This window comes from Jatropha curcas, chromosome 6 (genome assembly GCF_041381405.1).
Source record: "Jatropha curcas cultivar XTBG-Jc1 chromosome 6, XTBG_Jcur_1.0, whole genome shotgun sequence".
In the NCBI taxonomy this organism is placed as follows: Eukaryota; Viridiplantae; Streptophyta; class Magnoliopsida; order Malpighiales; family Euphorbiaceae; genus Jatropha; species Jatropha curcas.
In genome coordinates this window covers 28,616,644-28,638,211 of record NC_143156.1, presented here as the reverse complement: position 1 = coordinate 28,638,211, position 21,568 = coordinate 28,616,644, and the positions used below count along the sequence as shown (strand labels likewise).

Sequence of the window (21,568 nt, the reverse complement as noted above, 5' to 3'; positions counted from 1 at the left end):
GTGGCTTTGGTGCAGAGCAAACTAAAGTTGAAAAGCATTAGGTTCCTCTTCTTTGCTTCAAGTAATGAAATAACAAACTTTCTTTCTCCAATTTCTTTGGAGGAGAAAATCTGACAACCCATCTTTCAAGGAAGAGTGGAGAGTTGTTTTATGCAGAAAATGAAAAAAAAAAAAAGGAATCTTTGTTCATTAATGTAAACTCTGCCTTCGGTTAGTTGTTTTTGTGTCTATGGTTTTGACTTTCTCTTCTTTATCTCCATTTTACTAATATGACATTGGATCTTTAATAGTCTTGGAAAGCCTGAGTGTGAATGTGGAATCTACATCACCTAAAGAAGAAAAATAGAAAGGGATATAATCTTCTTTATCTCCATTTTGTCGCTCCAACTCCGTAGGCCCATAAATGCCCCAAGCACTAGATATGTAAGTGAAAGCTTTAGTCCAGTATTTTCAAACCCAGGTCGTACTATTCGGTTTAATCGGTTGAACTATAAACCAGTCAGTTCTCAATTCAAATTTAGCTAAAACCAGAAAATGGTCTACTTTGTTCGGGTTTAGCTGGTTTCAAATCGGATTTAATTTTGAATATTAATATGAAATCTATTCGGCAATAGCTTTTCATATAACGTTTAGTGTTTTGAACTTTATCAAAATGTCATCTCTATTATTTATAGTGTTTGGTGATAAAACGTTTATATTAATATTTAGAATTTGAGAGAATGAATAATGTAACATTATTCTCTTTAACGTTTGATGAAATATTATATTAGAAAAAAAATTAACCGCTATTAAAACAACTAATAATTATTAAAGCAGTTAAGTTTACCAAATATGGTCATGCTATTAGAGCTTCAATAGTCTTAGAGTGCTTGTGGAAATAGAAGGGCATATAATATTCAAGCCACCAAACCCAAATCAAATCCTAATTTGCAATTTAATTTCAGAATATGAAATTTAAAATGGAATGTGTTTTTAAATATTGGCATATGAAATATGGGGGAATGGAAATGTAGTATAAAATTCCATATTTCAATCCATATACAAAATAAGCCTGGTTTCTTGTTATTACTGTAATTTTTTTCAGACTGTGTATCCAAGTACTATTTTTTTTTCAAGTACTACCTGAAACAGAGTACCAAATTTGAGGATTCAATAATACTAAAGGAAGAACCAAGTGAAAAGATTCCTAAGAAAACTGTAATTGGAACATGCACAAGACTTTTCATTGCTGCAGATGCCAATGAAAATGCTCACTTTGTCTTCCTGTGTCAGCTTCTTCAAGGATAGAACATGAGGGAAGGTATATGCTTCACCTTGTCAAAATCCTCGCCACCTTCTTTATTTATAACTCGAATCCTCTTTTCAAATGCTTCTGGCATCCAACGTATGTTCATTTCCTGAAGAGCACTTGCGAACTTCAAACCTTCAGGAACCTTTATTAATTGCCTCAAGCTATCTATATCTAAAGTCTTTAAATTCAGCATTGCACCTTCTTCTATTATCCATTCTTCCAAATTATCTAAGCATCGAAGTTTAAGAACCTCAAGTTGAGGAAAACCATAAGCAGAGCTGACCATTACAGACCCTTCATATGAATCTCCATCCAAAGACAGAAACCTCAAATTAGGCAGCTTCTCTAGAGTAGCCATTGGATCTTGTTTTAAATGAGAATGACACAAACTTAACTTTGTAAGACTTGCTGGCAGAAATTGCAGGTTATGAAATGAAGAGTGTACATTATCATCAATCCTTCCATCTAGCTGCAGTTTTGTCAGATGATGACAATGAGAAAGTGGTTCCAGATTTGGAAAATTTTTCCATCTCATTCGCATATTCAAGGATCGCAGATGGCCTAATCCAAAAATTGGAGATTGTAGAACCACCTCAGCTTCCTCCCTTGTCTCAAAATATATTCCTAAATTTCGAAGATTAGTCAATTTGGACACTGCATCTCTTCTAATTACATTCTTAGCTTCTATCCATGTCAAAGTTTCAAGATTTCTTAGTGTATCCAACCGCAAATGCCCGACATCATCTCTATCTATTAACAAGTGTCTCAGATAGTCTAATTTGAACAGTACATCAGCCAACCTTAACCAATAATTGTCCCTTAAATCAAGAGTATATAAACTCTTCAGATTACCTATTGATGCTGGCAATGAAGTGGACATAGAATACATGTAACTATTCTTTCTGCCTAATCTAGTATTTCTCAATCCAAGATATCTTAAGTGAATCAAGTTACAAATTTCTTTAGAACTATATCCATCATATAGATATACACCTTGAAGATTCAAGACTCTAAGAAGTCTGAAATTCTTAAAAAGAAATACTGCTTGTTGCCTTGTCATGCCATACCTGGACCTTTCAGCAAAGTAGAAAAGAGAACGAAGGTGTGCATCCCCTTTGACCAAGGGTGTACGAAATTTCTTATTAACATCATGTTGGTGTATGCGAGGATGAATAGCAATTCTGCGTGATTTTGTTGTTATGCCCAGAGTATTGGAAGAACTCTTTGTTGTGGTGTCCTCTCGATGTTCAGCAATCTTGAGGAAATTCTCTTCTCTTGCTTTAGACAAACACATGTGTCGCATAAGATCATGAATGCGAATTTTTTTAATTCTTGTTCCAGTATGGTCTCTTTGGCTCACTTGAACCATACACCTACTGGCAAGGTCTTCTAAATATTTTTCAGCTGCATCTTCCATCGTATCATCTCCTCCTCCTAGCGGAGATGATATAAAGCCTTCAGCAATCCACATTCTAATCAACGTTTTCTTTTGAACCTCTGAATCTTCTGAAAATTGGGAAAGATAGAGGAAACATGGTTTTAAGCGACTCGGCAAATCATCATAGCTCAAAGCTAGTATCCAATTTACTCCTGCATATTGATAAGACTGCTGCAATTTGATGAATTGAGAATTAATATCTTTTTGCACCAGCTCCCACTCCTTTAATGACTTATTAGCCAACAAACCTCCAAGTACAGCAATTGCAAGAGGTAGTCCTCCACATTTTCTCACCATCTCCTTCCCCAACTTCTCATATTCTAATGGATAACTACTCTTCCGTACAATATCTTTAGGAAATGCATTGCTAATAAGAAGCTTCTTCAATTGTCAAATATGGCGGTTCTGTTAAAGTTACAGCTACAGCTATTGATGCAAGTGTTGTTGACAATTTTTGGAGGTATTTTGTTAAAGTCATTTAGATTTTGTTGTATTTTGTTGAAATCAAGAGGTAAGTGAACTACCTTGCTTTTAGGTAGGTTTGGTGAACAACCTTCCTTGACTTATGGAAGGTTGGTGAACAAACTTTAGACTAGCTCTACTATAAATGTTTACATTATGCTGTAATGGAATTAATAAGAAATTAATTGTTTCTTCACACTCACAAAATCTGCAGCTTTTTCTTTTTCTGCAGAATTTCCTTCTCTTCCTTAATTTTCTGCTCTTCTAAACCAACAAGTGGTATCAGAGCAACCTTGATCTCAAAGGGCTGTGTGTGTGTTTGAGTGAAAGTCATAGAGAAAGCCACCAAATAAACCAGAATTTGTGAAGTTTTTCTGTTTATTTGCTTTTCCTCAAATGGCTTCCAGCAGCATGTTTCTTTCACCACCTCATTTTAATGGGGAAAACTATCATGTTTGGGCTGTGAAGATGAGAGCTTATTTCAAGGGGCTTGCATTATGGCAGTATGTGGAGGAAAACAGAGTACCTCCACCTCTTAATCAAAATCCAACCCTTCAGCAGATTAGACAACATGAAGAAGAGGTTGCTAAGGCTCCAAAAGCTCTGTCCTATATCCATGCAACTGTTGCAGATCCTATCTTCACCAAGATTATGACATGTGAGACAGCACATGAAGCTTGGGAGAAGTTAAAAATTGAGTATCATGGATCTGAAAAAACTAGACAGTTGCAGATATTCAATTTAAGAAAAGAATTTGAAATGTTGAAAATGAAGGAAAATGAAAAGGTGAAAGATTATGTTGATAGAGTTATGAAAATTGTAAACCAAATTCGATTGTTGGGAGAAGAGTTAGAAGAGAAGAGAATTGTGGAGAAAGTTATGGTGACTCTCCCTGAAAAATTTGAAGCCAAGATTTCTTCTCTTGAAGAAACTTGGGACATGTCACAAATATCCTTGAATGTGCTTTCAAATGCTCTACAAGCTGTAGAACAAAGAAAAGCCTATAGGGAAGAAGAAACCATTGGAGAGAAGGCTCTTGTTGTGACTCATAAAACAAAAATGCAAGAAGGAGGTTCAAGAGGCCAGCAAACTGACAGAAAACCAAAAATGAAGAAGAATTTCAGAAAAAATTGGAGGAAGGACAGATTTCCACCTTGTCCACATTGCAAAAAAAACAAACCACACTGAGAACTACTGCTGGTTCAGACCTGGAGCTCAGTGTAAGGTGTGTAAGCAATTTGGTCACACCGAGAAAGTTTGTTCTACAAACCAGAATCAGCAAACACAAGCCCATCATCATGCACAAGTCACCGAAAATTCTGAAAAGTATGAAGAACAACTATTTGCAGTAAATGAAATTGAAAAATGTGGTGTCTCAATTGAAGCTAAAGAAGCATGGCTTGTTGATAGTGGCTGCACTAACCACATGACACCAAACTTGGTGAATTTCGATAGCTTGGATATAACCTATTCTTCAAAAGTCAGGCTTGTTGATGTCAAAGGCAAAGGAGATGTGATTGTACAAACTCCTTCAGGTACAAAGCTTGTTTCCGATGTTCTTTACGTACCGGAACTAAATCAAAGCTTGTTTTCGGTTGGTCAATTGCTGGATAAGAATTACAGTTTGCTATTTAAAGATAAAACTTGTGAAATAAGTGATCCTTCTGGCTCAAAGTTATTTGCTGTCAAAATGAAACGGAGAAGCTTTCCTCTAAATTTAAGAGACTTCAAAGAAGAATCTTGCTTGAGTCATAAAGAAGAATCTGATTTGTGGCATAAGAGACTTGGTTACACCAATCTCAATTCATTAAAATTGCTACAATCCAAGAAGTTAGTTGCTGATTTGCCATCTATAGTTGAAGAAGACAGCAGTATATGTGAAATATGTCAGTTAGGCAAACTCATCCAAACACCATTTCCATCTGATCAAGCATGGAGAGCTTCTATGAAACTTGAATTAATACACACTGATGTGTGTGGCCCTATGAGTGTCTCATCTTACAATGGCAGCAAGTATTTTCTATTGTTTATTGATGACTACACCAGATTCTGCTGGGTATATTTCCTCCAATTCAAATCTGAAGTTTTCAAAATGTTCTTGAAGTTTAAATCAATGGTAGAGAATCAAGCTGGCTCCCCAATCAAGATTTTAAGATCTGATAATGGGGCTGAATTTACATCCAATCAATTCAAGCAATATTTGCAAGAAGCTGGCATTCACCATCAATTAACAGTAGCTTACACACCTCAACAAAATGGTGTAAGTGAAAGAAAGAATCGATCTGTGATGAATATGGCGAGATGTCTCTTGTTTGAGAAAAATCTACCCAAAGTTCTTTGGGCTGAAGCTGTAAACACTGCTGTATATCTTCAAAATCGGCTTCCAACCAAAGCTATTGATGGAAAAACTCCTTTCGAAAGCTGGTTTGGAGTTACACCATCGGTTGGTCATCTCAAAATCTTTGGAAGCATATGTTATTCATTTATTCCAAATGCAAAAAGAGGGAAATTGGATCAACGAGCTAAAAAAGGAATTTTAGTAGGCTACAGCAGTGAATCCAAAGCCTACAGAATTTTGAATCATGTTACTAAACAGGTGTATGTCAGCAGGAGTGTCAAATTCGATGAGAAAGGTGAATGGGATTGGAGTAAAATGGAACCAGAAAATTCTAAATCAATTCTTGATTTTCAGCAAGAGCAAGAACTTCCAGTTGACAATGAAGAAGAATCATATGAAGATGATTATGCAATTAGAGGAACTAGATCCCTAGAGGAAATTTACAGCAGATGTAATGTTGTCTCACTTGAACCAACTCAGGTGGATGAAGCCTTAAAATTGCCTGAGTGGAGAGCTGCCATGGAGGAGGAGTTGAAGATGATTATGAAGAACGAAACATGGATTTTAGTTCCTAGACCATTGAATAAGCATGTAATTGGAACTAAATGGGTATTCAAATTGAAATTAAATTCTGATGGCTCCATCAATAAGCACAAAGCAAGATATGTTGTTAAAGGCTACGCTCAACAGCAAGGGGTTGATTTTACAGAAACCTTTGCACCAGTTGCAAGATTTGACACTATCAGATTGATTTTGGCACTAGCAGCAAGTGAAGGTTGGCAAGTCTTTCAATTGGATGTGAAATCAGCTTTCTTAAATGGTTCTTTGAAGGAAGAAGTGTATATTGAGCAGCCTGAAGGTTTTAATGATGGAAGCAATAGAGTGTGTTTGTTGAAGAAAGCACTCTATGGTTTAAAACAGGCCCCAAGGGCTTGGTATGCCAAGATTGATCATTACTTGCTGAATTTGGGTTTTAAACGAAGCTTGAATGAGGCAACACTTTACGTAACTCAACAAGGAAGTGATGTGCTTATCGTTTCTGTGTATGTTGACGATCTACTTGTCACAGGTAACAATTTACAATTAATTCAAGAATTCAGATTGAAGATGCAGCAGGTTTTTGAGATGAATGATCTTGGCTTAATGTGCTATTTCCTTGGGATTGAAATTGCTCAAGATGAGCAAGGGATTTTTATTTCACAAAAGAAATTTGCTTGGGAGCTGCTTAAAAGGTTTGAACTTAGCAAATGCAAACCAGTGAGTACACCTACAGCCCATGGAATAAAATTGCAAAAGGATGATGGTTCTCACTCTATAGATGCTTCAACTTATAGGAGCATGGTTGGTTCTTTGCTGTATTTATCTGTAACAAGACCAGATATCATGTTTGCAACAAATTTACTGTCGAGATTCATGAATTCTCCAACTGAAAACCATCTTACAGCAGCCAAACGAGTTCTGAGATATGTGCGAGGAACTGCTGAATTTGGTTTGTTTTATAGAAGATTAAATGGTGTGAAGTTGTTGGGGTTCTCAGACAGTGATTGGGCTGGTTCATTGGACGATATGAAGAGCACTACTGGTTTTTGTTTTTCACTTGGTTCTGCTGTCATTTGCTGGGGAACAAGAAAGCAAGCTTCAGTTGCTCAATCAACTGCAGAAGCAGAGTATGTTGCAGCATCTGCTGCTGTAAACCAAGCTATATGGTTGAGAAAGGTATTAGTTTATCTGAATTTTCAGCAAGAAAATCCAACTAAAATACTTTGTGACAACAAATCAGCTGTTGCTATGGTTAAAAATCCAATCTTCCATGGAAAAACCAAGCATATCAAAATCAAGTATCATGCAATTCGTGAAGCTGAAAAGGAAAATGAAATTCAGATTATTCATTGCAATTCTGAAGACCAAACAGCAGATATTTTCACCAAGGCATTGCAAAAACCAAGATTTGAATTTCTTAGGAATAGACTTGGTGTTTGTCTCAACTCTTGCATCAAGGAGGAGTGTTAAAGTTACAGCTACAGCTATTGATGCAAGTGTTGTTGACAATTTTTGGAGGTATTTTGTTAAAGTCATTTAGATTTTGTTGTATTTTGTTGAAATCAAGAGGTAGGTGAACTACCTTGCTTTTAGGTAGGTTTGGTGAACAACCTTCCTTGACTTATGGAAGGTTGGTGAACAAACTTTAGACTAGCTCTACTATAAATGTTTACATTATGCTGTAATGGAATTAATAAGAAATTAATTGTTTCTTCACACTCACAAAATCTGCAGCTTTTTCTTTTTCTGCAGAATTTCCTTCTCTTCCTTAATTTTCTGCTCTTCTAAACCAACAGGTTCTACCACTGAGCTCCATGGATCAGCATATAAAGCAACCTCCTTGATTCGAGTGGTGAACAAAACTTTGCTTCCCTTCTTTCCTCTTGGGAAAGCACGTTTGAGACTATCCCACGCCTTCTCTTCCCACATATCATCAAGAACCACCAAGTATCTTTTCCCCTTCAACACATTTTTTAGTGCTTTAACTAACTCTTCCTCTTTCATGCTTACCAATGTCCTTTTATCTTCTTCAGGAGCAACTTCTATCAAAATTCCAAACAGAACATCCCTTGGAGAAAATTGTTGAGACACAAAAGCCCAAGAACAACAGTCAAAGTGTCGCTTAATTTCAATATGATTATACAATTTCTTGGCAAGAGTGGTTTTCCCCAGTCCTCCCATGCCTACTATTGAAATGACACGGAGTTGATTCTTCTCTATCATCAATTGAGCCATAAGATCTCTTGTGCAACTTTCCAAGCTAATAACATGCTCTTCCTCATCATATGGATCTGATCTTCTTAATCGCTGTTGCATTTCACTTGCTGAACTAAATCCCTTTTCTTCACCAGCAAATTTGATGCCATAAGTCTGCATACCAGTAGAAATCTCCCAAATTTTAGCCCTTATGCATCTGATCTTAGTCCCAATATGATGGAGTTTAGGGCCTTTGGTAAAAAATGAGGTTATCCCTTTTCTGCTACTTGTTGCAGAATTAAGAATGTAGATATCAATGATATCTTCAACTTCATAAGCAACATCTCTTATTTCAGCTACCCAGTTGCGTACACGTTCATCTTGTTCTTGTCTTCTGTCGGCATCTTTCAAGAAGCATTGCATCCGTTTCAGTTCATCTTGTAGGCGAGTAACCTTCTCTCTTACACCATGCAGAAAAACTCCTTGATCAATAAGCAAATCAGCAATTCTTTCAATAGCTAAAGAAAGAAGAGCCTCTACCATATTATTCTTGTATGTTCTGTTCTTGTAAAAGATCTTAATCTTGTCCTATCTTGGACAAGATTTCCACTAATCTTGTCCAGAACGAAGCAACATAGGCAGAAGGAATAAAAAAAATATGACAAATGAACTCTGCTGATTAGCAAAGTAGAATTTGGGCCTCAGTTCTTCTAGATACTCTAACTGCTGCACCATATGTTGCAGACTGATTCATGGATTTCTAGGTTTTTAAATAAAAAGATCCTTCTAGCAACTTAGTCAATGAAAATATTAATTTTGGCTTTTGTTCAGTTTCATTTCTTATCAAATTGGCATCCAACATTGACCAAAAAAACATTATGAGAAAAAATAGTTCAAATCTTATAAGAGTATTGATATGTGGTTCTACTCGAACTTGATTCAACCTGAAAGCTAAAGTTTTTAAATTAATAATTTATTAGAATAAATGGAGCCCATTAAATTTTTTTATTTAGTAGGTTCAAGTAGATATAATTGCATAAAATACAAAGTTACAATTCACAACCGGAGCTGACTTTTCAGTTGCATTCAAAGTTCAAATTTGATTAAAAAGGTTTTTTTTTGAATATTTTCAAGAATTTCTTTCAAACTGAAAGATATATACAATTTTTGAGGAAACCAAAATTTTAGAAGATAGACAAAAACAAAAGAAATTTCACCAAATTAATATTGTAATAGTGAGATCTTCAACGCATGTGCAGCTCGGTCAATAAGTATTTGCTTCATTCATTAGATAATCTTCTATTTCACAGCCCATCCAACACTCATTAGTATTATTTTATTTTTTATAATGATTCATATTTTCCATAAAATAATTTAATAATATTAGAATATTGTAGTAATGATATTTTGTTATTTGTTTTCTAATTTTTAGGACTTTATTATTGAGAATAGGTTATTAAATCACTATGTCCGTCACAAACATTTAACGTGTTTAGAGTTGGAAGGAGCAAATTAAAAAATGTTGAAACAATAACGTTTTCATTTTTTAAAAAAATATATCTGTTATATTCATTTTTTAAACTTATAAAATTTCATTTAACAAATTAAAAAATAATTAAGTATTCACGAGGAAAGTTATTCCTTGAATGGACAATTTTAATCTGTGTATCTGTGATTAATAACGTATTCTACAGTAATTGAATTCTTTACATAATTATTAATTAGTTCAAAATTTTTTAAAACACAAGTATTGAAAAATTCATGATACATAAAAAGCCAAGAAACTCCAAAAGACTTCGAATAATTGACTTTCAAAACAATATGTGGAAAAAGTATACAAACTAATAAATTTTAAATTGCTATAAATTTAAAATAAATTTTTTATTTATTCCGAAAACACTGAGTAAAATATAACACATATATACAGCAAAACAACTCCCACAACTCCAATAGAAAGCAACCATCTCTCCTTGAGCCACAGTCCTTGGAGCTGCAAATTCTTTCCCTTTAGTTGGTATCTTAACAAAGAAAGAGAGGAATAGATCATATAGTTCAATAGAATATTCCAATAAAAAAAAGAATGGCTATTCATAAAGGAAGAAGAATTTTACAGAATACAAAAACATCAGTGGTAGAATAAAGAAATTCTTAAACTATTACAATAATTCATAAGGGGACTCATAGATCCAATCTAGACAAATGGTAATTCTTGCTAAAAGAAGAAGGCGTTATTACCTTGCTTTAACTTATACCTTTCCCGCAGATACTGAAATAGAGGGTGTATGTCGCTTGAAGATTATGAATCGACTTCTAAATGTAAATTCTTCTGTCATGTAACTGGCTTTCAATTCTTGGAGGGAAGTTACAAATGCAATCCCTTTTGGAACCATCTTCAATTTCGACAGCCCATGTAAATATAAATGCTTCAGACATGGCATTGCACTTTCTTTTATTTCCCAACTATCTCTAAAGATTCGAGTCTAAGAGTATTAAGTTGTGGAAACCCGTTCTCAGAGCAAACCATTTTTATCCAACGTATGATCCAGAGAGCAAGTATAAAAATCTTAGATGAAGCAGCTTCTCTAAAACACACATTGGATCTTTCTTGAACTTAAAATTCTTCAAAATTAACTTGGCAAGACTTGTTGGTAGAAATTCCTAGCCTTCTTATATCTCTCCATGTAACTCCAGGTTTGTTAAATGTTGACAGTGAGAAAGAGGTTCCAGTTTTGGAAATGAACTTTCTCCTCTTGCCTCTTTATGCAAGGAAACTGGACGACCTGTAGAGAAAATGGGAGATTTCATATTTGCCTTTCATTTCCCCTTTTATGTTGAAAACTATTGCCAATTTCCGAAGATTAGTCAAATGGTTGCTTGCATTTTTCCTGATAAGATTCTCAGGTGCCACATACTGCAAATCGTTCATCATGAAATTTCAATCTATAATTACTAATTTTTAAATTATTCATCCCCACATTAAATATTATCCATCAATATAATATCTAAACATAAGCTAGTAACAATTTAAATATTATAACAATTTTCAAATCATTCATCATTTATACTAAATATAAAAACATTTATATACTATAATGTAGTACTTTTAGAATTAAATTACAATTTTTACATAATTTTATTAATTAATTAAATAAGTAAATAATTAATTATTAATTATAGTATAATTTTTTTAAACAAATTGAGCACATATGTTAAAGTAGAATTTTCAATAAAAGTTAGATTATTTATTTTAAAATTGGGCAGGACAGGATATTAAAGTAGATTTTTCAAGAAAAATTAAAAAATTTCAAAAATTTCCTATGCTTCAACCAATTTTCCTGATTATAATTTATTTTAAATTAGCAAGATTAAATTATTGAACCAGACCAACGGCCTATTCATGGGTTAACGATTTGATCGGCTGGTCTGTTTTAAAAACAATAAATAAAATCAATACGATTTTTACAAATTTGTGATGCAATCTTATGATTTTACAATTTATATATTTTAACGTTTGCAAGTTATAATATTATTTTTTTAAGTATTATGAAAATTATTATCATTATTTATTTTGAACCCATTATACACATTAAACCCTAATAAAATTAAATTTTACATAATTATTTTATCTAAAAAATATTTATTTAATTATACTCAAATAGTATCAATAATTATCATTATGTTTTGGTATATATGTAATTATGAAATTGTTAAAGTATATATTGCTTTTTACCTTATTATTATTTATAGATATTTAAAATTGAAATTAAACTTGGAAATATATGAAGCTTAGATAAATTAATTATCAAATTAATGTTTCATTGAAGTGTTTTTCCATAAAATTATGTTGAATAAAAATATTATAGTATTTGTAAAATTACGATTTTAAAGTTCATTTTACTATTCAATTTTATGTACTTTATAGATATTAATGGTCACCTGACTTTAATTTGTCATTTTTTAGTCACCTAATTTTTATTTTTATAAGAGCTCACTCGCAATTATCAAAAATATTAAAGTGATAGTAAATATAAAATATTTCATTTTAAAAAAAAATCATATTTTCTCATGATACATGAATTTAAAATCTATCTATTAATTTATTTAACATATAGCGTCATTTACATGAAAAAACATTAAAAAAAAATAAAAACGAAAAAATTTTTACGCTACCATTTGTTTTTGTAGCATTTTTTTTCTTCTCTTTCTCATATTTTACTTTACAGCTAACATTAATTCTAATTTAAAAAAAAAAAAAAAAAAAAGGATTTCGATTACCTCGGATGCCATAAGTCTGCACACTTGCAGAGATACTCCCAATCTTAGCTTGAATGGATTTGATCCGGGTTCCAATTTCATGTAGATAATTAACTTCGGTGAAGATGAAAGCAAGCCTGTTGATGAATCTGGATACACTTTCTCTTGTGCCTGTTCTAGCTGGGAGAAGAAGAAAGGTATCAATCACATCCTCAGACTCATATGCGACGTCTCTTATTTCGGATGCCAAATTGCGAACCCGCTCGTCTGGATCTTGCCTGTTGTCTGCATCTTTGAAGAAGCATTGGATCGGCTTCATTTCGATTTGCAATTGCTCAACTTGCTTCGCGATCAAGTGTATCTGCAATTCTTTCAATGGCAAAGGAAACAATAGCCTCAACCATTTTATTTTTCTTGCAGCGTAGATAGAAAACGAAAGAGGTGATGGCTGGTTTAGATAGTTTTGGGTAAGTTCCATTTTTGCGCAAGGAATCGAAACCCTCAGATATTGTATTTGGTACATTTCCTTTAATTAACATCTCCTTTAAACTTTACTGGTTCTTGCTAGGAAGTAGAGCAAGTTAATTGGCTTTAGAGCAAAGCGAACCAGAGTTCAAAATAAGTTGAAAAGCATTAGGTTCCTCTTCCTGGCTTGAAGTAATGGAAAATAACTCACTTTTCCTTCTCCATTTTCCTTGGAGGAGAAAATCCAATCTTCGTCCTTTTTGTTTTAGAAGAGGAAGATCCCATTCCAACCAATTCCCAAAAAATATAAATTTATATCAAATTGGAACTTGTAATTAATCCGATTCTATTTTGTTTTCTTCATGCCAGACCAATTTATTCCAAGTGATGTAATACAAGAAAATTATTAAAAAAGATACAAATACTGTCCCCAGTTTCTTGTTTCTACTTTAATTTTTTTTTCAGGGTATGTGTATCCAAGAACTGATTGGTGAATCCCTACAATTTTCTTTCCTGTGTGGAGCCTTATTTAGCTCAGACTCTAATAATATAGTGAAACCGTGATTCCATATAGAATCTTCTAATAAACTTCTTTTTTTTTTTTTTTTGGATCAAAAGATTTTACAAAAAGAAAGGGGTCGCAAAAACTGCATTTTTGTGATACGTCGTGAAAACTTGTTTTTCTGGTTTTTGGGATCGCACAGAAAGGGAAGAACAGTGACTCTCCCTCCAGGTAATTCCGAGAATTTTTCATGCATCCCTCGTTAAAAAATAATAAAAAAAGATGAAATTTCTGCAAATTCACTGAACATTATACATCTCTCAAACTCCCCAAGTACATTGACATGAACAGTCAACAGCTTCAACAATAATGCTTGCTGGGGGAGTGCAATTGTCAAAATTAAATAACTACTGGAGAACTCACTTGGAGCTTCCACTCAGCCTTACATCTACACCATCACATATCTCCAGCGGGAGCTTCTGCAACAAGACACCTTGGAATATGCTCTACTTGATTAATCTCAACACATCACCCACAAGGTGTAATGAGCCGGTAACAAGGACCTGACAATTCGGAGAGAAAAATTAAAGTTGAATACGGTAAAATAATATATTAGCTGTTTCCTGCATGCCAACACCTTATCGGTCTAAAAGCATCTCAAATTTGAATTCCGTCGTTAGGACTAGGTTAATTAGCTAAGAATAGGACTAGCAAAATCTTTATTTTCGTGCACCTGAATTTCCTAGAAATACATTTTTATTTAAACATGAGATAATATGAACAGGATATCTACCCATTTCCCGTTGCCTAATCATGTCTAAGGCTTGGATGTTGTTGGCGTCTGCTAGGAACAATTTTTATAAGAATACAGAATTGCAATGATTCTTAATTATTCATGTCATGGAATTCCACTAATATAGTAAAAGTTCCTTGAGAACAATACAATTATTCCATTCCAAAAAATTTTCAAGTTCCAAATACGTTATGCTGCACAAAACTTTACTGTGACCATATTTTTAGAAAAAGGAAATAAATTTGACTATGCAGGATATATAATATAAAGCAGAATGTATTAATCAGCATTACCTGGATCCGAACAGAGCGATTCTGGTGGATGTTGTCCCTAAGCCATTTAATAGCCAATGGTAGAGAAGGAAAGACCGCGCTGTTTTCGCAAGTCCTAACACTAGTTCCTGTATCATCTTTAACTTCTTCACAAACAGGTCCTGCATTATTGGCCTCCCCACCTAAAAAATTCAAAATATATTTATTTATAGCCCAAAATCAGGAAAAATCTCCTTGATGCACTTGTGATTTCTATAACACAGGATTGCATGCATAATAAAAACAATCAAAATAAAAGTTGATTTACTAAGCTCATGCTGTCATTTTTTGAATATCTAGACATATGCCAACATAATTCTTGGCAAAAGAATTTACACCAAAAATTTATGTGCAATGAAAATAAAACCATCATGGTAAATAAGTCCAATAAAGTAAGCTAGCATGTATTTTTTATCTTATATTACAAAACATACTAAAATAAAGCACATTTAACTGATACCTTTATCACCCCGGACAAGGTTTTCCCATAATTTTTGCGAAGTAAACTGCCACGACAAATCAACATCTGTTTGGGGCAAAGATTGAGATCCAACCTTGTAATACACCGATACATTTGGTACAAAGAGCGCCTTCTTGAAGCTGACACCTAAATATCAATTCCATCTTTATGAGAACAAGCTTTAGATAAATACTACCGATCTAAGTTGCAGGAAGCGATTATTTTGAAGCCTAAAGATTCAGAATTCAATGCACACTTCAATTTCACAAATAATTTTCCATTAAATGGCAGCTATTTCCTAAACAGTTCAACATATTAGGTATAAAGATGCTTCAAGCTCAAGTACTTACCATGACTAGCACATGTTTTCATCAGTCGTGGGAGAAGAAGCTGAGGATCCCGCACAGACATACAATTGAACAACAGTATCTGCTTGGCACATGCAAAACATTACCTCAATATAGCTCCCAAGTGTTTTACAATAAAACCAAATTCAAAAAATCAGAATGCAAATCCGAAAGCATATAGTAATATTTAAAATATTCAAATTAATATGATAATGTAGTTTCATCAATCAAGCAGATGATATTTAAAACAAAAGTTGCATCATTGTTATTTCGCAGCATTCGCCACTATTAAGGAATCCACGAACCACATATTGTGGTTGTAACAACACAATTTTTGCATGTGATCATCCATCCAAATGACTCAATTTAAAGAACATTAGGTACAAAGTACCTATATCATTTCTGCATTTTCGGCACTTTGCTTCGTGTACGTCTGCAGTGTGTTTAAACTTTAAATGAATATAGCTTCCTCAGTCTTGAGAAACGGTCCCTATCCTATGAGGAATCTCTTAGCTAGTATAGAAAATGCCATTCCACTCTCTGACTTGCAGGGAAGCTGGAAACTACCATCTAAAGGCATTCTACGGTAACCTCATATGCTCTGCCAGACCGATTCTAGGTAATTGATTTTACCTTGTCCAAACTGCCCACTTAAATGGTTCCTTGTGCAAAACTATGAATTTTCAACTTCTATTTAGCATGTTGATTTAATAGATCTCCACAAGCAGGAGGCATAAACAAGGTGTAATTAATATGTACCTGCATGAAATTGCTCTTGGGTCGTCCATCATGGTGCTTCTCAACCAATTCAGTCGCAGGTTGATAATTGTTCTGTGAAGGACAATTGAAGGTGCTTTGCTGGTTGCTATCCTTAATGGCAATAGAAAACCATCTCGCACATGCTTCCATGCTTTCAGGACTATGGGCTCCATCCAAATAAAACACAAGATCTCCATCACACTCTGTGTTGATATATCGATCAGGAACAATTTGGGCACGCCCTTGCAGGCAGGCTGTTGTTAGACCCTTAATAAATTGCTCAGGCAGTGAATTCTGTTCCATGCATATAACTTTGAGAAGATGTTGCCAAGTAAAACCAAGCTTGCAAAAGAACACATTAAGCATATAGATCTTACATTTTGTTCAAAGTAGGTGACTTCAAGATGGCCAGTTCTTTGAAGCCATTTAGAAGCTAGTGCAATGGCAAGGCCGGCATTTATATATTGGTGCTCACCTTCAAGCCCAAGTTGTAAACCGTTTAGCAAGTTGGAATCTAATGGTGGTGCCACTTGAAGAGGTACCTGTAATCAATATGATTTTCTCAGTCATAATAGAAGGTTGTAACCTGATCCTTCCATAATCTAACATAAAAGGAAATTGCCTTATCCCATAATGGAAACTGTTACAGCAGTTATTTATGTGCATAATGAACTTCTGTTAATGGGAGTAATGTGGCATTATTCTTCAGAAAATGGGCATGACGAATGACTTGTTGGAACAAATAGAAATTACACATGCAAGCTATTGTTAGAGAAGCCTCCAACTCTACCACACGAGTATGGTCATATCTTGCATACCCTTAATTATCCAAAGAATCTTAAGACTGAACTAAATGCATCCATAGATTCAGTAATGAGACAGGTTGATAAAGTCTTATCACTTCAACCTTGTTGTCTAACAACTTAGAAGAGCCCAAGCATCAACACAGAATTATTATGTGATCTATCTACTAAAACATACACCAACTTCCTACAAGATGAGCTTTGAGCATCATGCATGTTGACTTGCACAAGTTACTGCGTATCATTTGAAGCAAAACTTCAGGCACGCATTTCTAGTTTTGTATATAACAGATCTAAGTGGTGAATGCACTAAGCAACTTACATCTAACTTAGAAGCCTTCTCCTCAAGTACACGCATTGCTTCATCAGGTTGAGGCACTGTAAAGGCTGGAATCCCATGCTGCACTCAAAACCAGTAACTTCAATAAAACAAGTTCCTAGTAAATTATACTCAAACTGGATTCAGTTAACAAGCAAATTTATTGTCATCAAATATATCCCTGAAGAAGAAGTAGCTAAGATGAATACCTTAAAGATACCAGCCTTCTCCCCAGCAATTTCACCAAGAGTATTTCCTGTTAATACTCCAGCAAGGATATATTGACATATTCGATCCAAAAAATTTTGGAAAAACATGAGACCAAAATCCAATAAGAGTTTTATTTGCATCAATTTCCACACAATCAAAGTTTGCATGTTAATATGACATCAATTAAGCAGGCATCTATCAAGACATTAACAATGCTTAGCAAATGAGATCCTGGTAGAATATGTGAAAGACTCTAGATTTAAGATATGTTCCATTCACAAATTAACATCTACCAAATTCTTTTTTATACCAGTAACTAAATAAGAAACTACATGTCAAACTATTGCAGACATTAACCTAACTTATATAGATAAAACACTAACCAAGAATCTCCATGTGGTCGTACCCAAGGGAAGCTATACCACACACAATAGGTGTTTGAACCTGAAAAAAGATGAGATCCAAGTCATGTCAGATGGACATGGAAAAAGAACTCTAGCAGGAAAAGCCAACAGTTGTATATTACTATTGAACATGTTAAATTAATAAAATTCTTCCTCAAATAAGCAGTGTGCATACCACATTAGTTGCATCAAACCTTCCACCTAACCCGACCTCCAGAATAGCAACATCTACCTACATAGACAATTTTAGTAAATCAGAATCCTACCCATCCTAGATGCACAAGCACCTTGTCCACATAGAAAGAAAGCATATTATGAAAGCTGAAAATTATGCACGTCTAACCTGCTCTGCTGCAAATATCTTGAACGCTAGCAAGGCAAGGAAGCGGAAGTAAGTAGGCATAGGTATATCTTCAGTAGTCTTTTCCTGTAAGCAGAATGTTTCAACAGGGAAATTCAGTAAAAACTAGGTAGATTTCAAATGTGTGTGAGAGAGAGAAATTACTTTTAGTCTATCATAACACCACCAGAAATATGCCAAAAATTTCTCTTCACAAATGTCCCCACTGCAACAGCCAACAAGAAATAAGAATATCGATGGTTATGAAGCAAATAATGTTTAATTACTTCAAATGAAGCAGATACTATCATTTAAGAAATGAAACAGAGTTGAAATAATAAATCATACTGATTTGTTCAGGGAATCACATTGAATGATATGAACAGTAACTTCACTATTAAAATATTAATAAAAAATTATAATATTTCATAAACAGCTACCTAATTCTAGGGAATAAAAGAAATAGCATGCATCTTCATCAATTAATTTATGTACAATTAAGGACATAACACTCATTCACATATTTGACAACTCACCCATCCAAACGAAATCTTTCACGAATATCTATCAGGTGAGGAGATGTGAAAAGCCCAGTGTGAAAGCCACAGTTACGCAGTATAGATTCTGTGAAGGTGCAAGTGGATCCCTTTGCACAAAGGCAAAGAAAGATTAGAGCCCCAAATAAATAGAGTAAAAAAAAAAAAAAGAAAAGAAAATCCAACAAAACAATTCTCTAGATAATCACAACTATAAGATTTGTTTAATAACACTCGCTATAGCAGGAGTAAATGCAGAATTAAAAAACATTGTGTCATACAAATAGAAAAGCTAACAGAAGCATTTATTTCTTTCATCCTGCATTAATAATGAACAAGGACAGAGAAAGCAAGGGACGAGATCACATAAAGTAGTTATACCAAACTTCATGAAAGACAAATGGAAGTATCAATTTTCCATGTATGTTAAAAAAAAATTCTTTTTTCATTCAAATGCAATAACAAAACTACCAATCAATCCATCATCCAAATACAAGTGAAAATCACATGAAGCAAGGAACTTTAGAGTTGAAGGAAGCAGTTGAAGAAAATATCCTTTTTAAAACACAATTAAGTATAATTGGCGGTAAAAAAAAAACACATATACTAAGATAAATTAAGTAAGAAGCAGAACTTTTTTGTACCTTTCCTTTGGTTCCAGCCACATGGATGATCTTCATCTCTGCAATTGCTTGGTCCAAGTCGAGCATCTAAATCCATAATAAAACATAAAATATCAGCTCAAACACACCAAAATTTCAACGTGAAAAAATCTAGAACTTCTAATTGCAAGAAATCACCTTTAGATAATCGAAAAGCAAATCGAACCGATCTCCTTTGTTGCTCTTATCAGCACGAGTGCGTTTCGTTATCAAAGATGATAAAGCATCCATAGCCTCTTCATATGGTGTAGTCGCTGTACGCTTCGGCGATCCACTTTCAACTTCTGCCATATCTATTGGGCGCTAAAAGAACTGGATTCAGTTGAAAAAGTTTAAATTTAAAAAGAAAAAACGTATATATATTTAAGGAGCAAAAGATATACCTCAAGAACGTAGAAGGGGAATTGGAGCTACGGTGATGCCGCGTTTGGGTATACAGTGGATAGTGGAGAAGTGAGCTGGTGAATTTGGTGGTGGAGGGAAGACGTCGATAGGATTGAAGTTGGTTGGAAGGTTCAGCTTTTAGCGCTCAAAACGACAGGTAATTTGATACGCGTTACATTCAAGTGACGAAAGCCAACATCAGCATGTTTGTTCCAATTGAGATGTTCCGACTAGGGGCGACTGATACCGGGTACTTACCCAAAGTCGAATCAAAGCGAATTAATGGTTTGTTTTAGAAATTTGATTACCCTATTTTTTATTTTGGTTCAATTATTACAAATTACTAATAAAATTTATTTTTAAATCTAAAATAATTAATTTAATTTGAAATAATTGACTCTAAAATTGAAACTAAATTTATTGAATTCGATTTGAATTGATTTTTATTTCATTTGGTTACTATAAATCAAAGTAATTCGGTTTGAATCAATTTTTATATCGTTTGGCTTCGAATTCAGTTAGTATAAAAATATATTTAGCTCAACTGAAACCAAGATGATTCAGTTTTGTTCAATTTGATCAAACGAATGCTGACCTTAGTTCTGATTTCAAAATTTTATTTGATTACTTTGCAATTAAGTCCCTTGATTTGCAAATTTATATTTTCTATTTTGTCTTTCCTTTTCCCTTGTCTATTTCAATGATTGGACTATAAATGAAATATGTTGTTCTTTAATTGCTCAAGACCGTATTAAAAAGAAATAATGAGTTGAGCTTAATCTAATTTTGAAATTTAAATATATATCTTTTATTGCATTGTGTTTGAACTCAAATTTGACTTGATTATGATCATTTATAGCCCTAAATTATTACTCCCCTTTTAAAGAAATTTCATAAAATTCTAAAACTGACATTATTATTAATGCCTCCATTCCAAGGATGGCCAAAATCCGGTTTCGGAACCAGAAACGTCAGTTCCAAACCGGTGGGAACCGAAACCGAAACTGGAATCGGTGCGAATCGGTTTGGTTTCAATTCCATCAGTTTTGGAACCGTGAACCTGCGGTTCCAATTTCGCTCGAAACAGACGGTTCTAATTCCGGTCGAAAACGGCCAGAATTATTTAAAATCAGCCGGAACCGTTCGATTCCAAACCATAACCGAAACCGTTAATTTTTGGTTTGGTTTTAGAACCGTGGCCACCCCTACTCCATTCTAACAATTGATCATGTTGACGTTTTACCTCCATTTCATAATATTTGTCACATTTGAAAAAATACTTTGTTCCAAAATACTTGTCACATTTGTGGTTTCAAAGAGTAATAAATATTTTTTACATGTTTTATCATTTATATATGATAATAATTATTATCTAAATTTAATGGTTTTTTTAGAGAATTAGTATTAAATTAAGGTAATATACTCAATTTACTCGATAATCTATTGTAACTTAGAAAAATTTAATGATTTTTTTAAAAGACGTAAAATTCCAAATGTAATAAGTATTATGGAACAGAGGTAGTACATATAAGTGAGGTATTAATTAAGCTTAATCCAATCAATAAAATTTAAAGTTGAAGTTTAATTAAAAAAACTCAATTCACGAGGAGATGGAATACACATTTGGTAATACTATAAAAAAAAAAAAATTCAATTTCATGGTAAAGTTTTAATTTTAAACATAAATTGGATTACTATTATAATTTTAGATATTTAAGAAAAAAAAATGTATTTTTAAGGAATTAGAATCACGT

At 33.7% G+C, this 21,568-nt stretch overlaps 2 protein-coding genes across 2 annotated transcripts; both read right to left on the bottom strand.

Annotated features, from left to right (window-relative positions):
- Positions 1 to 1,277: 1,277 nt before the first annotated feature.
- Positions 1,278 to 8,889, bottom strand: LOC105647077 (putative disease resistance protein At1g50180). Its single transcript, XM_089722670.1, has 4 exons — positions 7,864 to 8,889; positions 4,578 to 4,604; positions 2,111 to 3,110; positions 1,278 to 1,858 (listed from the first exon to the last, which is right to left on the bottom strand). Exons 1-4 carry the CDS (start codon positions 8,806 to 8,808, stop codon positions 1,278 to 1,280), a joined length of 2,553 nt encoding a protein of 850 aa, XP_089578796.1. The 5' UTR covers positions 8,809 to 8,889.
- Positions 8,890 to 13,721: 4,832 nt separating this feature from the next.
- Positions 13,722 to 19,995, bottom strand: DFB (DHFS-FPGS homolog B). The gene is made up of 16 exons (XM_012233076.4): positions 19,814 to 19,995; positions 19,569 to 19,723; positions 19,413 to 19,478; positions 18,769 to 18,878; positions 18,398 to 18,458; positions 18,236 to 18,319; positions 18,068 to 18,124; positions 17,872 to 17,932; positions 17,488 to 17,534; positions 17,282 to 17,359; positions 16,534 to 16,698; positions 16,157 to 16,450; positions 15,401 to 15,479; positions 15,051 to 15,197; positions 14,573 to 14,733; positions 13,722 to 14,049 (listed from the first exon to the last, which is right to left on the bottom strand). The coding sequence occupies exons 2-16, from the start codon at positions 19,719 to 19,721 to the stop codon at positions 13,993 to 13,995; spliced, it is 1,620 nt and encodes a 539-aa protein (XP_012088466.1). The 5' UTR covers positions 19,722 to 19,723; positions 19,814 to 19,995; the 3' UTR covers positions 13,722 to 13,992.
- Positions 19,996 to 21,568: the final 1,573 nt, after the last annotated feature.